The sequence below is a fragment of the Argiope bruennichi genome, chromosome 2, assembly GCF_947563725.1.
Source record: "Argiope bruennichi chromosome 2, qqArgBrue1.1, whole genome shotgun sequence".
NCBI classification, from domain to species: Eukaryota; Metazoa; Arthropoda; class Arachnida; order Araneae; family Araneidae; genus Argiope; species Argiope bruennichi.
In genome coordinates, this window is record NC_079152.1 from 48,507,852 (window position 1) to 48,525,599 (window position 17,748).

The 17,748-nt window shown below is 27.3% G+C and overlaps 1 protein-coding gene across 5 annotated transcripts in view; it reads right to left on the reverse strand.

The window, feature by feature from the left end:
* The window catches only part of LOC129956829 (inaD-like protein), a 924,555-nt gene that overhangs the window by 30,685 nt on the left and 876,122 nt on the right, over positions 1-17,748 (reverse strand). For 4 of the 5 annotated variants that reach the window (XM_056068794.1, XM_056068783.1, XM_056068808.1 and 1 more), the window contains 5 exons: positions 14,708-14,777; positions 13,685-13,741; positions 10,274-10,375; positions 8,480-8,551; positions 5,283-5,454 (listed from right to left, as the gene is read on the reverse strand). In XM_056068794.1, the coding sequence (XP_055924769.1) occupies positions 5,283-5,454; positions 8,480-8,551; positions 10,274-10,375; positions 13,685-13,741; positions 14,708-14,777 (473 nt within the window). The remainder of the gene's footprint in view (positions 1-5,282; positions 5,455-8,479; positions 8,552-10,273; positions 10,376-13,684; positions 13,742-14,707; positions 14,778-17,748) is intronic. The other variant, XM_056068787.1, reaches the window with a different exon arrangement.

Genomic DNA, 17,748 nt, shown 5'->3' on the forward strand with positions numbered 1-17,748 from the left:
CGCCACCCTGATGGGTACAGAAAAAGGTGGGGCTTGGTAGCCACCCATCGATGACGGGATATTGCTTCCTATGGGGAGGGTTGTACCGTTGCCGGTGGTGGCCCTTAGGACTCAATTACAATTCCAGCCAGTGTTGCTGTCGCGGTGGTCCAGTCATTCAATTTTATCAATGTGCCTTTTGGCAGGTTGAAGAAGTCAATGTGTAATTAATATTATACCAACATCATAAACAACTGATGTGCCAGGCGCAGTGTGAGCAGCGCTAGTCTATGTAACCCAACTAATCCAATTGTTAGTTTTGTCACTGAAATTCAAAGTTTGGATACGGGTACAGCCTGCTGAAACCCAGTTTTTTAAAGAAGAAAGTTAACATAAGATATTTAACCCTCGCTGCTAGATAAGAGAAATATTAGGATATTATATATGTTAGGAAGATGAAAATTCTAAGAATTATAAGATGTTTAAAATTTAAACCTTCAGGTTTAGACCCTCCCCCTCCATTTATTTGACTCCGTGGAGATTAAAGTGAAGTAAGAATTTTAGAACATTTTTTATAACAGTAAAAAGAAAAAAAAATGAAAAAAAAAATGTATCTGGAGTCATCTGTGAGTATAAGAATTTAATAGATATATTTAAATGCATTGAAAACTTAACTATTGAAATTTAGAAATAGTTGACAAAATTATTATAAAACAACATTTATTTTGGAAAACACAGGAATAAACAAATATATACAAATATAATTTGCTTTTTAGCATACTCATTAAATACAAATTAAGTATTGTATTGTAAACGAAATAACTGCCAATGAATATACAGTAATTATAAGCTTGCACAATACAAGTCAATGAACGTTGTCAAACCAAAGTAAGGAGACAATATTGAGTAACGAATTTCATGACCAATGTTACTAATTGCTGTTAAAATAAAATATGACAAAACGATTTAGAAATGTAAACTAGCAATTCCATGTTTAGAGAGCAAATGATATTTAGAATTTAAGGGTATGTAAATAACATGGTTTCTAATATTAAACCACAAAGCTATTGATTAAGAACCACAAAACTATTGCATTAGTTAAGAACAATGAACAGGAATAGGAATTCCGAAAATATTGCATTCAGCATAAATGCTGTTGTTTCTTTTTTTTGATCACTGTGACTATATTTCGTTTTAATAAGAAAATACATTTTTTAAAGTAAGCTATACTATTATTTTTAAAACATTTAAGAAAGTAAATTGTGCAAATTTTCAAATTTTATTGTGTCATTTTCCATCAAAGTTTTGCTGTTTCCAACTTAGTTCAACAACAAATCATGGGACCTATATTTATGGACAATGTTATGTTTACACACACACAGGAAAATCTTTACAAAGGCACTGCAACATTTTTTTATAAAAGAATAAGTAAGTTTTTTTACATTTTTTTTAAAAGCAGATCATAATAGTTTTAGAATAGTTTAAATTGATATTATTTTCATGCATTCACTGACAGTTTTGGCACAATCAGAAAAGAAATAGAATAACTTTAATTACCATAAACTAAATTTATTGATGGGATATTACATTTGATAGTACAATAATGTATTAAAAAACAAACAGTATTTGTACAGAGAGAAGAGGTTAGGAAAGAAATGGATACTCACAAGATAAATGCTAGCATGCAAAGTGTTGCCAGCAGTAGCTGGTTTGCATAGAAGGCATGCAAAATAAAAGAGGAACAGAATATTTACTTAGAATAGAATATTAGACACAATGCATAATTCAGATAGGAAAGAGAATTTTTCTTTAAATATCGCAACAGAATCAGAAACACATAAGCAGTGATGAAACCAAGTTGTGCAGATGGATAAAAAAAATGTAAAATTCAAACACAAGCAGCATATAAAATCAATGTTTGATAGCATAGATACAGTAATATATGAATGTTTTTGAAAATTAAGTATTGGTTATTAATTTTATATAAATATATAAATAGCAGTTAAAAACTTTCAAAGAACAACAATATTAAGGCAAAATAATTTCTGCTTAATATAATGCATAAATTCCTGAAAAAAGTTATAAATGTTAAGAATAATAATCAAATCTATTCTAAACATAATTAATTCGAAATATTAATAATTAAAACCATACACAATTTCAAATATCCCACTAGAGACACATATATTGCATAATGCCTTTTCTCTCCCAATTTTGAATTAACAATTAAGAAATTTATAGACAAAATAAATGTTAAAAATATTTTTTTTAAAAATTCCAATTTTTATTAAATTTTAAAAATGCATAGAAAAACAAGTTGAAGAAATGTATTTTGAAATCTTAAAAAAAAAAAAAAAAAAAAACGGAAAGAAATTTTTGCATTAGGAAAAAAGCAAATGGAAATTTGAAAAATAGCATGAAAATAAGAGGAACAATAATCAGGAATGTGACATTCCTGCTTCAATTATTCATTTGGAATGGGAGAGATGATTCTGTAAATAAGCTAATAAATTCCAACAACATTAAATGGTGTTCTCGCAAAAGGAAATCGAATTTTCTTCATTAGTTGCATTAGTTTTTATCAACGAGAACACCAAACACAGTCATCATTAACAACCTAAATTGAGTTAAAAAAGAAAATTAAGTAACTTAGTTTTGGAGCAATCATTCCAATTTATTTTGCATCAGGCTAATAAATGAAAAAAAAAGCATGGAAGAAATTTAATTAGTGAGATTTTTTAAAAAAATATTTTTTTTTTATTCCGTTACTTAAATACCTTTTTTTAAATACAATTTGAATTCTAGGCATTTCCTTTAAAGATGAATTTAATTTAATAACTCTAAGAAAATTTCTATATAAATAACATTTTTTTGAAGGAATAGAAGTAGTAAATGGAATAGATGGAAAAGATGCTACTTAGATGGAAAAGTATTTTATTTTAAGAGCTACTCATCGCATTTGCTTTTTGCAAAAATAAAGTGAAGCACTACTTTTTTTTAAATTTAAAAGTCTACCATTTTGTAATTATTTATAAATGTAATTTCTGTAGTTGGAAAAAATACGTTTTTACAAAAATGTATGACTTTTTCTTAACAAATCATGCGTAATTTTCCAAGAATTTTGGAACTCGAGAAAATTTAAAAATTAGATGAATAACATACGAAGCATGAAGAGACATTTAAAATGGTTTGACGCTTTATTCTTATCTAAAATAAAAAAAATTAGAATAACCTAACAATTTTTAAAAAAAAGTTTACTGAAAAAAATATGAAAATATGATGACACAAAAAGAAAGAGAAATTATCAGATTAAAAAATTGAAATATAAAATCTTTTTTTTTGGTAATTTTTATATCTTTATTTCAAGAATTATTTTCTCTTATTTTACAGTATTTTTCAAAGGAAAATTCACTTCATTATCTTGAAAGCTTGACAGTAATAACTTAAAAGATTCAAAATAAATAAAACTAAACCAAATTTTTATATCATAATTTAAGTGTAAATGATTAACAATTGACTTCGATATATATCAAATAATCTGATTATATTATATCCTAAATATATCAAACTGCTGGGTTGAAAAATGGGAAGAAGCATATAATTTATATCTGAAAGCATTTAATAAAATAAATAAATAGATAAAAAATAAAAATTAAATAAACAACAAGTAGTAAAAACAAACAAATAAATAGTTCGTCTTGTAAAACTCATTACTGAAATTTTAAAAATATCAAACTAATTACAACATTTAGCTTTAGTTAATAATAATTTTATAAAATATGCATTAAAAGAATTCATATTATAGAAAGATTATTTGAATAAATTATCTGCCATTTTTTTTAGGTGGAAAATCTTTTCGTGGTTTTGCGAAGTGTTTCCTTTTTTACTAAGTATAACCATAAATTTACGAATATAGAGTTAGTTCTGAAAAATGGAAGCTTTGGCAAAAATATTTCTGCTATTGAGTTTTGTGACATATATGATACATCCAATCAAAGATTAGGCAAGAGTGAACATACGCCTCTTCAAACAATGTTATTCCTTTGTTAATAAATGTTGTAAATTGTTCATTTACATTTTTTCTGCATATTTCAATAATTTTCTTGCGGAACTACATATAAAGAATTCGCTACAATTGTTTTTCATTCTCACATGCAGCAAAAAATTAATCAATTTTATAGCAAAAAAAAATAATAATAATAATTGTAGCTCTACGGATTTCAGCGATCAAGCAGATATTTCTGTAGGATAAATTTAATTTAAGTAGAAATTATGACTGAGAGGAAAAATAACTTGTAAAGAATTCGTCAGCAAAAAACAGCCGTAAAAAGTTATATGAAGATGATAAAAAACGCTAGGATAAAAACAAAATCAAATATTTTTTTTGTAATACTGGTTTAAGTTGACATGTAAGACATGTGGACCAATATCTAATAATGCTGTATAATCTTTTTTTTTTTTTAAAATAAAAATGGTAATAGTTACGTGACAAAGCATATTGAATTTTAAGCTCGTTTTAATCTCTCAATGCAGGAAAAATTTGGAGCTTAATCCAAATCCTTCCACAATCACAATACAGGAAAGTGAATTTCAAAATAAAAATAAAAAAAGAATTATAAAACATCACGTGTACATCAAATAATATTACATACCTTCGTCAAAAATTTCCTAAAGTATTTTTTTTTCAAGTAACGGAACGAACTCATAAGATGTCACAATCACATGGTATAATTGCATATAGATGCAAACAAATATGTAATTTCACATTTTCTTACACTGTGTGGTCAAGTCACGTTTGGAAGCGCAATGGATTCCAAATTGGTGCAATGCATTTGACGTGTTCAAATAGATATGAATCAATTCAATTGAATATTTTGCGACGTCACAAATATGAGAAAGCGACTCTAAGCCTTCATCAAATCATTGCCGTATTTATATTTGCCTTATACTACTGTTTATAGATTTCTACTGACAAGGATATGACTGTCTTTAAATACGTATATTCCATAAATTTACTTTCCATATAACAAATATCTGATTCACTCTGATTCACTGAAGTCTGTTATTATTTTTTTTTCAAAGGAATAAGGGAAAAATAAATTTTCATGCAATATTTTTTTTTTTATCAAGACAAATAAGTTGAATGCATTCTTAAAAATAAACTAAAGGAGAAGAAAATGCTGCTATTCAATTTTTTTCAGAAATGTTGCATATTAAGAAAACATATAAAGAATTTTTTTTAAAAAAAAGATAATTTGTAACAGAAAAGTTTCAGTAAATGTTAAAAAAATGAATCGCTTTACTTTTATCTTTTTTCTTCTCGCACATTTTCAGCGTCACATTCTTTTCGTGGGAATTTTCGATAATTTCTGGACATTTCTTTTCTTCATCATAGATGTAACCAGGAGAAGGCTTGTTCGGATTCGCAACGATCAAAGTTAAAAGCCCGTCGGCTTGTTTCAAGATGGAAGCAGCCTGTAGAATTAAAAAAATGTTTTTGAAAAGAATGAAAGCTGTTATAAAAAATTCTAATTGATTGAAACAAAAAAAAAAATTTCAAATAAAAAATGTAAGCTAAAGCTTCCATTTCAAAATGTAAGTGTTTTATTAAAATAATAAATATAATACAGTATAAGAGCACTTATTTGAATATTTTTTAATACGATTATAGATTCACTAAGGCGAAATTGAAATAAACAGATATTTTTTTTCTTAAGATCTTTCAGAAAAAAAATTATTGAAAATTAAAAAATATATATTTTCATTACATTTTTATATAACTATACTACTTTGACATTTAAGACATTTTATTTTATAACAGCAAGATATACTTTAATGGTTTTTTTTTACAAATTATCAGATTTCTGATAAAAAATAATAAAAAGATTTCCCTTAATAAGTTTCAACAAAATATAATTAAATATAATTTTTTATTGAGTTTTTCTATACATTTCATATAGAAAAATTCCTAAAATAACAATTTATAAAAAAATAAATATTAAAAATAGAAAATTTAAAATATAATATGTATAATTTCGTTTTTGACATTTTATATATTATGTTCCCCAGTGATTTTTTTCTTATAATAACATAATGTTCTAAAATTATCATCGTCATCAACCACTAGAACAATAATAATAATAGTAATAATAATAATAATAATAATAATAATAATAATAAAGCATGGTTTATCGGTAATGATGCATTTAAAGATTAAATGTTTTTTGAGATAAATAAAGGACAATAAAATTACATAGCAAAAACACTTTTTAACAATGTTTTGCCCTATGAATTATTTAGAAGTCTATAAAAAATCTTCTCATCATATAATTAAAAGATTTTCGGTTAATTTTTGTTCTGCTTCATTACAAATAAAAAAATAATAGAATAACATATTTAAACAATTGCTATACTTAATCTAGACAAAAAGCTTTTTTAATTTTAAAAAATATTCTAAGCATTTTTTTAATGGATAAGAAACATTATGTGTTTGTTACCCATTGTTGTCTTATTGCTAGGAGCCTGTTTTTCCTAATAAATATTGGGTAGCACTGTACCAAAATTTCATATATCAGTTAAAAATCGATGATTTAAAGATGTATAATATTTATTAATTTTAATTTATACTGATAAATATATGAACTGAAAAACATAATTATATAATTTTTTTTGTTGTTAAAGTGTTTAAAGTGAGCAAGCACCATTCCTTGCACCAAAACGAAGTCATAGGTATGTTCGCCCCATACATTGATAAGCATGGCTGAAGTAATAGATTCAGTCTTGGTTCTCAAGCTGGGTAGATCAACTGTAACTGTTTCCTTACAACTTCTATAAAGATCTATATATCTTAAAGACACATGAGATAAGTTCTATATGTTCTAAATATTCTTCAGATTCTTTTAGCACTCCCACACTTCCACCCTTTGCAAAGACATCCAGAGTTTTTCAACTGATGATACATATATTATTATCACTTCGTCAATAGTATTCGAAAATGGAATGAAGGCTGAATTGCAATTAAAGAGATTTAGTTTGCTAAATGCCATACATAGAAGGTTGATTCGGAAGGGTCCCCATTTTTGCTACGAGGGATTCCAAGGGGAAGAATTAAGTTATATCTTTAGAACATGCGCATAACTAAAATTGGCATATTTGAGCTTTCAGTAGAGTTACGAGCCATTGCTGTGTGCCCCATCAAAGGGGGTATAGTAAAAGATTTAATACTTTATATTCGATCTGCCGAATAAAATATTAAGTAATGCTGTACGATAATAGATTTATGATAGAAAATAATATTTTATTGATTTAATAATTATTTGTATTATCTGAAAAATATATATTGAATAATATTAAACAGTAGACTTTGTAGATTACAATTTCATTTAATTTTGCTATAATTTTTTTCTCCATTTTATTGGTGCATTTCAAAAATATATTAATTCTTTTAAGTTTTACACTTTTACACCTCACAATATATTAGCAGCACCGTAAAAAATTTAAAAATGTTGCGTTTTTATATTCGTTTTTAATCAGGTGATTGTAAAATTGATTCAGAAATCTTAATATTCCTTTAAAATTGCTTTTATTTTCTTGCATATAAAAAGAAATTACTGCAGCCATAAAGACATTCGAATTCTTGTTTATGCGTATGCGAACAAGATGATTAAAATGTAATAAGTTAGCATCAATAGAATTAAGTTTACGGATTTTGCATCAAAACTGCAGGTTGGTATCGGTTAAAAATAACAAATAATGCTTTTCTGATGCATATTAGTTTTAATTTTAATTAATTTTCGCATAATTAAACTATATATATTTTAGTAGAAAAATCTGATAATTCATAATACCTGGGAAAACAAACTTTGCTCGGCATTTTTTTTCTCGAAAAATTGTGTTTCGGGAGAAAATATTTAAATACGGTAATGTTACTTGTACGACAAGTTGATTCGTTAACACAATAATTACCTTGTTGCTATTGGATTGTTTCAATTGCCTTGTTGCGAACGTATAATATCATATAGCGTTATCTCAAAAAATTTTGAGATACCGGTAGGTAATCATCCTAGAGCAACAATGAAAGTACTACAAAAATTTACGAGATGGCGCTGTATGACATTATCAACATGAGAGCAGATGGAAAAAAACTCTAATAGTTATAAAAAATGTTTTTGTTTTTTTTGCGTAAAATCGCGTTTATTCAAGAAAGACACATATATAAATAAATTTAAGAAGCAATACCTTATCTAAATGTAAAAGTGATCCAAATCATTGGATCCGTTTCCGAGATACAAAATGTAAATTTGAAGAATACAAGAATTGTTCGTTTCAAATTATAAGATTTGCTGAGTTCTAGAATACTATAATTTTCAATAGAAAAATATCGGATAATGATATTCTTTGCGTTAATTACCATATTTTCAGATCATGATAGTTCCTTTTCTACCATAAAAAGCTATTAAAAACAATTCTGAGGAATATGAAAACTAAAAATGACACTTACTGTATCATAATCAGCACCTACGAGATCTGCGTCATTTGCTGCTAAAATCATATCACCAACTTTTAAACCAGCCTATAGATAGTTTAAAAATAACGGACATTGAGGAGACACATACAATTATATGTAATAATAATAAAAAATAATAAAAATGATTAGTACTTTTAATTAATAAAAAATTATCATAATGCAAAGGTGCATATACAAATGAGAGAACACAAACATATATTCATGCAATTATAATACAGACTACAAGCATTCATGCTAGAATGTGAAATTTACGCACAAAATTTTCAAACTGAACTTTCATGTGAACATGTTATTTGTCAAGTAAAATCGGTTTAATTAGTATAAGAAATGTTTTATCAAAACCAGTTAAGTAAAAGTAATGAAACCTAAAAACATAAAGTTAAGCTTAAAAATAAAAAAATATCAAATTAATCAAAATTTTCTAATGAATCTGTAGCCGCAACGGGAATCAATTAAAAAAAATTAGTTAGCACACAAAAATGAATGATATTTTCAAAGACAAAAATTCCTTCGAGCCCTTAACAATTTGCAAAAATAATGTTGATAGTGAAAAAAAAAATATTACGAAAAAATTGATAAATTGATTTTGAAAATTTTCATAAAAAACATAGCGAGGGAAAAAAGTATCAATCGAATCAAAGGAAATATATTTAAATAAGAAATATTTAATGCGGGACTGGTATTAACAAATGACTTCAACATTTCTATTCATTCAAATGTTTCTTAAACATATGCATTTAAAAATAAAAATAGATTTAAGGGTAAATTATGAGTATCGATAAATAAAACATGTACGCCATTACTTTTATAATGTTAAATATTCTTTAATTTTTGCATATAATGAAACAGAATGTTTGTGGGTCATAAAGTTAAAATTAAATATAATAATTAGCTAATGTAGACGAATTGTATTTATTAAATATTTCATTATATTCAAATTTAAAGCAAAAAAAGCTGTTTGGTTGTATTGTATGATATGAGATATCAATTTTGCACAGCTGTGGTAAATAAAGAATAATATTTAAATCACAACTCAAAATTTAAGAGTTTAACCCTTTAAAGGGCCATTTTTTTTTATCATATTATGTTAAAATATTTTTAGGCTTGAAATAAGAATAAGAAAAGGGATTCATTTAGCTTATTAGATAAATTTAATTTGATTAATTAATTAATTAATTTTGTTAATTAATAATGAAGTAACAAATCAAGACACATCATTTTGTCTGAGATAAAGAACTGAAGGATCTAAGTTTCTGACTTACTAAAAAAATTTGTCAGAACTTATGCCAAGGTACATAATTTCATACAAAGATAGATAAATTTGGTGGGAAGCATACTTCCTACGGCCCTAGAAAGGGTTAATAGCAATTGAAAAACGAACATTTAAGACCTAATGAAACAAGGCGAACAAAAAAGATCTTATTTTTTTCTTACATCTTGAAATCCCAGTAAAAACTATATTTATCTAATTCCAACGAAAATTTTCCTTACAAAAAAACCGAAGTTGAACTTCTAGTAAGAGGTTTTCATGAGTAAACAATATTTCATGGAATAGTTTTATTAAGGCTACTTTTAAATTACCGCTATTAAATAATATACTTTGTTGTGTTTTTGTGGCAAAAAATAAGACCATGCTTTAAAAATAAATTACACATAAATGCAGCATTTAGTTTTTTCGCAAAATACACACACATACATGCAATTAACTAGTGCTATCCAACATTCATGTCGAGGCACAAAAGAGCAGTGTTTTCAATACAGTCTCACCTGTTCAGCAGCACTGTTCTCTTGGATGTCTGATATGAAGATGCCTTGGCCAACCTCCACATGCTTGCCTTCGATAATCATAATGCCTAGGCCCTGAGCACCCTGTGATTTCCATTAACCACAGGCAGCAGTTAACACAAGCCAGAAGATAATAGCAACGAGCACACTTTAGTTGCACATTTAAGATACAGCTGCATTCAAAAATGCGCCGACAGCATTGCTCATGACTTTTATTCATCTTACAACAGTCAAAGACAATCCAAGCTGACAGTACGGGATAAGTTACGCGATATATCGTTATGCCCAGTTAAATACTACTGAATATGATTCTAATGACTACATATTATACAAAAAAAAAAAAAAAAAAAAAAAAAAAAAAAAAAAAAAAACAGTACCCCCCCCCCCCTGAATGACACACATGCATTAGACAATACCAGCGCATTTCGGAAGGGACAGCAGATAGCTAATTCTAGAATATAAGTTATGATAATTATTTTTCATTCAGTCATATTATATAAGAGGAGATCACAGGGTGATCCCTAAAATATCCTTACTAAGTAGGGAGATCTTGGATAAAATAGAAGTTGCGCAGAACTACCATTAGAGCCTTCATCATTTGGTCTATATTGCATTTTTATATTGTATATTGATAAGGTGAATAAAGGACGGTATCATTGTTCTCCAAAAAGATTCCAGTTTGCTAGGTACAAATATTTTCTTCTTGATTCCTGGTTATAATTTAATTATCTGTGAATTGTGTTTCTTCGCCAAAATGAAAGAATAACTGAAAAAAATCCAGTACAGATTGAGATGGAGATTGGCGATTATCAATGGATGATAGTTTTTTGGTAATACTGTGTTATCATCATTCTTCAGCAGTTGTTGCTATTGCTCAGTTTGAAACACAGCATAATTATTATTTTAGTGATCATTATTTAAATGAAAAATGAACACAAGGATTATTATTTTATTTATGGAAAATGGAGGCAAGGAACATTAGATTAAGATTTTGAGTCTTTTTAATAAAACGGCAATGTATACAAGCACTCGTACATAGTTTCGGTATACAAATGTATATTGATTTGACCGTGCATTTACTATGAATGATTTGTATCCTAGTACTTGTAGTGCATTCCAATCATAAATCATATCAAATATCTGTAAACTACAGGTTCCGTTGAGGCTGTGTGTGACGTAATTGCTGCACCGCTCATCATCCGGGTATGCTTCTGAAAAAAAGCTATTCTCTCCTTCTCTTCGGAACTCTCTCGCGCACTATCTCGATGAACCTCGTAGTAAAATCAAATGTTTAATTTCTTTAGTTAAATTATAAATAGAATTATTTTTTTCTAAAACTTTGCAATAATTGGAGACACAACAAATACACGCAACCCTAATTACGACATGGTGGCAATTAACGACTAGAGGAGGAAGTAGCTGAAGGAAGGGGTGGAGAGGACCCCCTCCCCTTTTCATTGCCTTCTTCAATAAACAAAATATAGCAGCTTACTTTCACGTAAGTCACCCAATACTTGAAATATCGATTGGAAGAATATATAAAATTCTATTATAACAAAAGAATTAATACACGTTTGTGCTATATCAGTCAATAAATTTCAGACTTACCGAAATACTATAGTTATTACCACCCTTCCCTACAACCAATGGTTTATCTTAGCGATATTTTTTTTGAAGTCTGCTGGGAAGGAATGGAAGCAATTATCGCTTAAAAACGATTTGTATCCTATCTTTCAATTGCAAATTAATCGACATATTTGAACAAAATTTAATTTTAAACATCAATATTGGATATTTTACCAAAAACTAAAATTTTATCTTTAAAATAGGATGTTTTTGATTCCGTAGAGTTTTTTCTACATTATCATAGGAACAGAAATGTATATCAAGCCTTCCAAGATGACATATCCATTCATAGACTACTATGTACTATCTATTTGATTTGTCTTTGACAAAATATATATACAACTTCTTTTATTTCGTAGAATGCGAAAAAAATAACTGAATTTAATTTCTAGTATTTCACAATAAAACTTGGCAATGCTGTTAGTCGCAGTGTTTTTGAATGCACGTTCATATAAATGCTGAAGAAAGTATAGGACATGCAATAGCAATTTTGTAATGTAACCAATATGTATATATACACATACAAGTAAAAACATATATAAAATACATATACAAGATCAAGAAAGAAAATTAATAGTGCATTTTTATCACATATGCTTCGAATGCAAATATTCACTTAAGATAGTTCGTAGAAAAGAGCATTCAGCTTAGACAGCATTCCAAACATCACATTTAGAATGATATGGATTGAAATATCATGCAAGAAAGCTTAGTTATAAGTGATTACGGGAGTAAATAAATCAATATAATATATATCTTACTCCAAATAATCTCAATATATCAATGAAATAATGATGATTATTTAAGTGTGATAATCATACAAAAAACATTATTAAAATATAAACAATGAGACTCTTTTTTATATTAAAAAGTTTTTTAAATGAACAATTTTTAAATAATTCTAGAAAAAATGTTATATTAGCAATTTTTTTTATAGATTTTATAAAATGAAATAATCAATAATATTTTATGAAATATTATTGCAATTAAGTAATTTAAAAAAACAAAAATCGTTGCCTATCCTTAACCCACTTATATAAATACATTTATTTTACATAATATTGCATATGTAATGACAGAAATTATTAAAAATTAAATTTATTTAGAATTTGAAAAATATTTGTCTTTATTACGCTTTATTAAGTTCTGGTTAACATGATCGATTTATTATTAAAAACAATTGAAATTTTGTGTTGATTTATAAAGTAAAAAATCGCTTTACTTCCGAAATTTTTAAATTTAAAAGTCATGAACTATCAAGTACAAGTAACACGGCTTGTTTTTTTTTCCGATTAATTATTAATTTCACAAAAACAACAGATTCAAAATAAAAAAAGGAATGAATAAGTTCGATAAAATATATTCTAAATGGAAACTACAACAGCGAAATTTTCATTGCTTAAACAACTTCACTGTAGATATTTAATAAATATAATATATCAAAGGAAAAAATAATTAATGAGGTAAAAAAAAAATGAAGAATTAAGCTCAACTAAGAGATAAATTTTAAAACATAAGATCTCATTTGTGTTGCAATGTAAACAATTCTAAATAAGATTAAAAATTAGATTCATATAAAGCAATAACATATGCTGACAGAAAAGATGATGCGAAGAAATAAATTTATCACCTATTGGAAAAAATAATATGCTTTATTATAGTCTTAAAGGGAGGAAAAATCGATAATTCTGTAAAAGCAATACTAAAAATATTCCAAAAACTTTAAACAGTTAAAAATAATATCATGAAATGGCAAAGGTCTTTTACCTTTCTAACCGTTACCGTATGCATTCCTCTGTAGTGACAATACTTGTCTTCAGTTGCCTTAAATAAAAAATAAAATAATTACTATTCATTTTGGTTACGATAATCTAAAAATCTAATCTAACTGTATGAATGTTTAAAAACTGAAAAGTACCAGAATGTTAATAAAAAAAGGACAAAATAATAAAATTTTATTTGATAGCCATAAACTTATAAGAAAAACATTTTTTTAAAAATTTTTTTCTCCAGCAAACGATATATTTCACCGTTTTTTTTCGGCATACTGCAAATTATATTTTTTAATATCGTTTGCTATTTTTCATTATAATAAAACACGCACGGGTTATTTCGCATTTAGATTAAAGAGGTTAAAAGAAGAATCTTTTTTACTTATTAGCTACTTACTTAAAACTTGAATGAACCTGACCTATTAGTACATTATGTATGAACATTACTACCTTATTTTGAACGCAATGATTGAATATTTTCTTTTTTAAATATAATTTTTCATTAATATTATTTTGATGACTGCGCAAATTTATGTGATGAGCTTACAATTTATTTTTAATTAAATATGTACCTTTGCATTTTTAATTGACCTGCTTCTTTGTTCAAATAATTTTCATTGAAAAACTACCATCCAGTGAAAGATTTTACGATACCTATGATTTATATCTGAATATTACGAACACTATATTTTTTTATTAGCGAAAGATTTCCTATAAAATATACCTGAAACGAATGCGAAAAATAAACTTGTTGAGTTGCAGTTAAGACGTATGACGTAGAAACAAATAATGCAAATTTAATAAAGCCTCATTTATCCCAAATAAGAGAAGTTGCACTGTAGTGAATTTAGAATACACTACAATGCAATTATTTATTTATTTATTTTACTGTAGTGAATGTTTTTTCGATTCACTTAACTAATTCTTGCTTGAAAAAGAGTTAATTGAAAATGAAATTAAAAGACAAGTGAAAAATCGAATATGAAATCAATTATAGAGATGATTCAAATGATCAAACCTCTTCATCCAATTCCGAAGGAAACTGTGTTAAGGGCTTTACGGCCATTTCATCTATGGCCCCTTCTCTCCTGAAAAAAAAATAAAGCCAGTTATTAAAAAAAATATTGTAGGAAGGAAAAACAACAACTAGTTTGATAGATTTTTGAAAGGGAAAAGGGTAAGACTTAAGATTACTGTCCAGTTTATCACTGGACAGTAATCCAGTGACAAGCAAGTTAGCAAGATATTTAGATCACAATATCTTGCTAACCATTAAAACCAAATGCCTCATCAAACGCCCACCATCTTAGATAGCTCTAAGACAGGCAGAAAATTTCTTTTAGGTTGCAATAAAAAAAAAATGGCAGGATTACATTTGGCGAAAAATTGCCTCATATAAATTCAGCTTTGATGAACGGACATTATTCTAAAATCGGACTGAAAAATGTAACATATAAAAAAAATCTGTAGCATTAAATAGCGAGTTCGATAAATAGCGAAATAGAATTATTCATTAATAGAATTCATCAAATAGCGATACTTTAAACGTTTCAAGAGAGCATTGCACAATTTTGTGCCAGCGCTAGATTTTAATGAGCCTAAGATCTCTATTAAGGACTTTTACTGTTTAATATAAATCTGTTACAGTTAATGTGTATACGCTTTAATGAGGCTAACTTTTGAGTGACTTTTAGATATAAAAAACCGTCCTGAAAATTATGAAATGTGCGTTACAATGTTTAAGAAGATTATAATTTTGATAAAAATATTGCATATTTAAACATTGTGGTGGAATGAAGATCATTATGGTCCGTGCAGTGTTAACAGTATTTTTCGAGAACATTTCTTTAATGATCACATTTCACACAAAACATACATAACATAACGCCATCCTGTGTCCCCGGTGCCTATAACACTAAGTTATCTAACCCGTTGGATGAGCACAAGATGGAAGGGAAAAAAAAAAGAAGAAAGAAAGAAGATAAAAAGAAAGAGACGACAGACCATCCAGGGTTCTCCAGAGAGAATCACATTGGTGTCAAATCCTACATGACTATATTCAATTTTTTGGTGATGTAATAACTGGATAGAGGGGAAAAGAATACTTAAACAAATGGTGACTTTGAGTTGAACTTACAGGGAAATGAGATTACTAACTGAAAAATTGATAAATTACATTGAGAATATCTGTATAACATATATTAGCATATAAGTAATCACTAAAGAGTCAGAAATCTGTGGCGTCCGTCTGAATCCTGTGGTTTTGATTTCCTTCGCGAGAACACAAAACATACACAAACACGGAAGACAAGACATTAACACGCGCACCTTACTAGAACAGCATCACATCTCCTTATTTACAATTGCAATGAACTATGGGATGCGTTCTAATCAGGCATAACCATCTGTTATCGAAAAGAGATGACAGAGTAATGCAACTATCACAAAATGATTTTCGTAACGTTTAAAACTTTCATTGACTAAACTAAAGAATACGGCACAATAAGCAAACTGTAAATTTTTAAAGGCGATAAATTGAAAAATATGGCAACCAAATTGTATTCTTATAATGGTATCTGGAGAGTTTTCTACAATTTGGAACGTTTTAACGGATAGTGGTGAAAAAATCTGTACTTGTTTTTTAGTTTTAGTTTTACTTTAATTTTGGTTCATATTAATTTAAATTTAAAATAAATTTTAATACAATATATAATCTTTTAATTTATATTTTATATTTATCATATTATTGTCTGCATTATATATACATACACTAGTCCGTTTGTAGTACGGTTAAATATACATGAATTATGTACTGAATTGAAAAGATATTCATTAAAAAATAAGAAAATGAATAACCCAAAAAATCAATAAATAATTAAAAAGTGCAGAGTAAAATAAAATTAATATTGAAGTTCTGATGAAACAATTCGTCCCCACTTTACTTTTATTATGCCACAGAAAAATAACAAAAAATTATTTAATTTTCATAATTTTATTTACAACTGCAAAATTTCTACTTGATAAATGTTTAGAAATGAGTCATTCCGATTCAAGAGTGTTTTGTATGGAACTGGTTGAAGCACATTTCAATTATGATTATGATTACATATTTGCTAATGCTTAATGCAATAGCATAATAACGAATTGACTATCAGTCTTAAAATGCATGCTTGATATATCTTTATGGTAGAAAATTCGAAAAATAACATAAGAGAAACTTAGAAAAAAAGCCAATTTTTCACTACTCATTCTTATAACAGTTCTACCTTTTACATTTTTAAATTGAGATTATACATACAAAAAATATATTAAACGTTTGTGAAGTGTATACTCAGTGTCCTAACAGCTTATCCATTGCCCTTTGGATTACTAGCACAATTTAATCTAAGAAGAATGTTAGAGTAAAACTGTCAGAAGAGGATCAAATCTTGTACTGGATCAACCGTTGTAACGGAAAGCACTTTGTTAATTGTCATAAATCCGCTTTAAAGGCTCGATGCAATATGTGGCCAATTACTGAATCCAAATGCTTAAATTCCACGAAAAGATTTTCCAGCAATAATTTTTCTTCTTCAAAAATTTGGTTTCATATAATTCAGTTAGTAACAACTCGAGACAAAATGGCGTGATTGTACTGAATAAAGGATTGCGCGCTGTGCCTTTTATTATGCGCTCGAAGATGCAACGCAACATGTAGAGTATAAGTTGCAACAATTTCATCAGGAGACTGAATTTAATTCAATTCTGCTAAGAATGCTACAGAAAAGCCAAAAATGGTTGTAATGTCACAAACAATTGCAAAATTTAATTAGATCTTATTGTCAATACTTCAATATAAGATTGCTTTCAATCAATATTTATTTGCTATTATATAATAACACAATTTTATCTTATGATAATAGTATATATTATTACGAATTTGTAATACTGATTCCTTGTGCAGTTATTTTCATGCCAAAGAAAGTTTTCACGGATGCTGAATGGATGCCAATTCAACGACCCTCAAATTGAAGACAAACTTGATGGCAAAAATGAATGTCCCTGAAAATTCTAAAATTT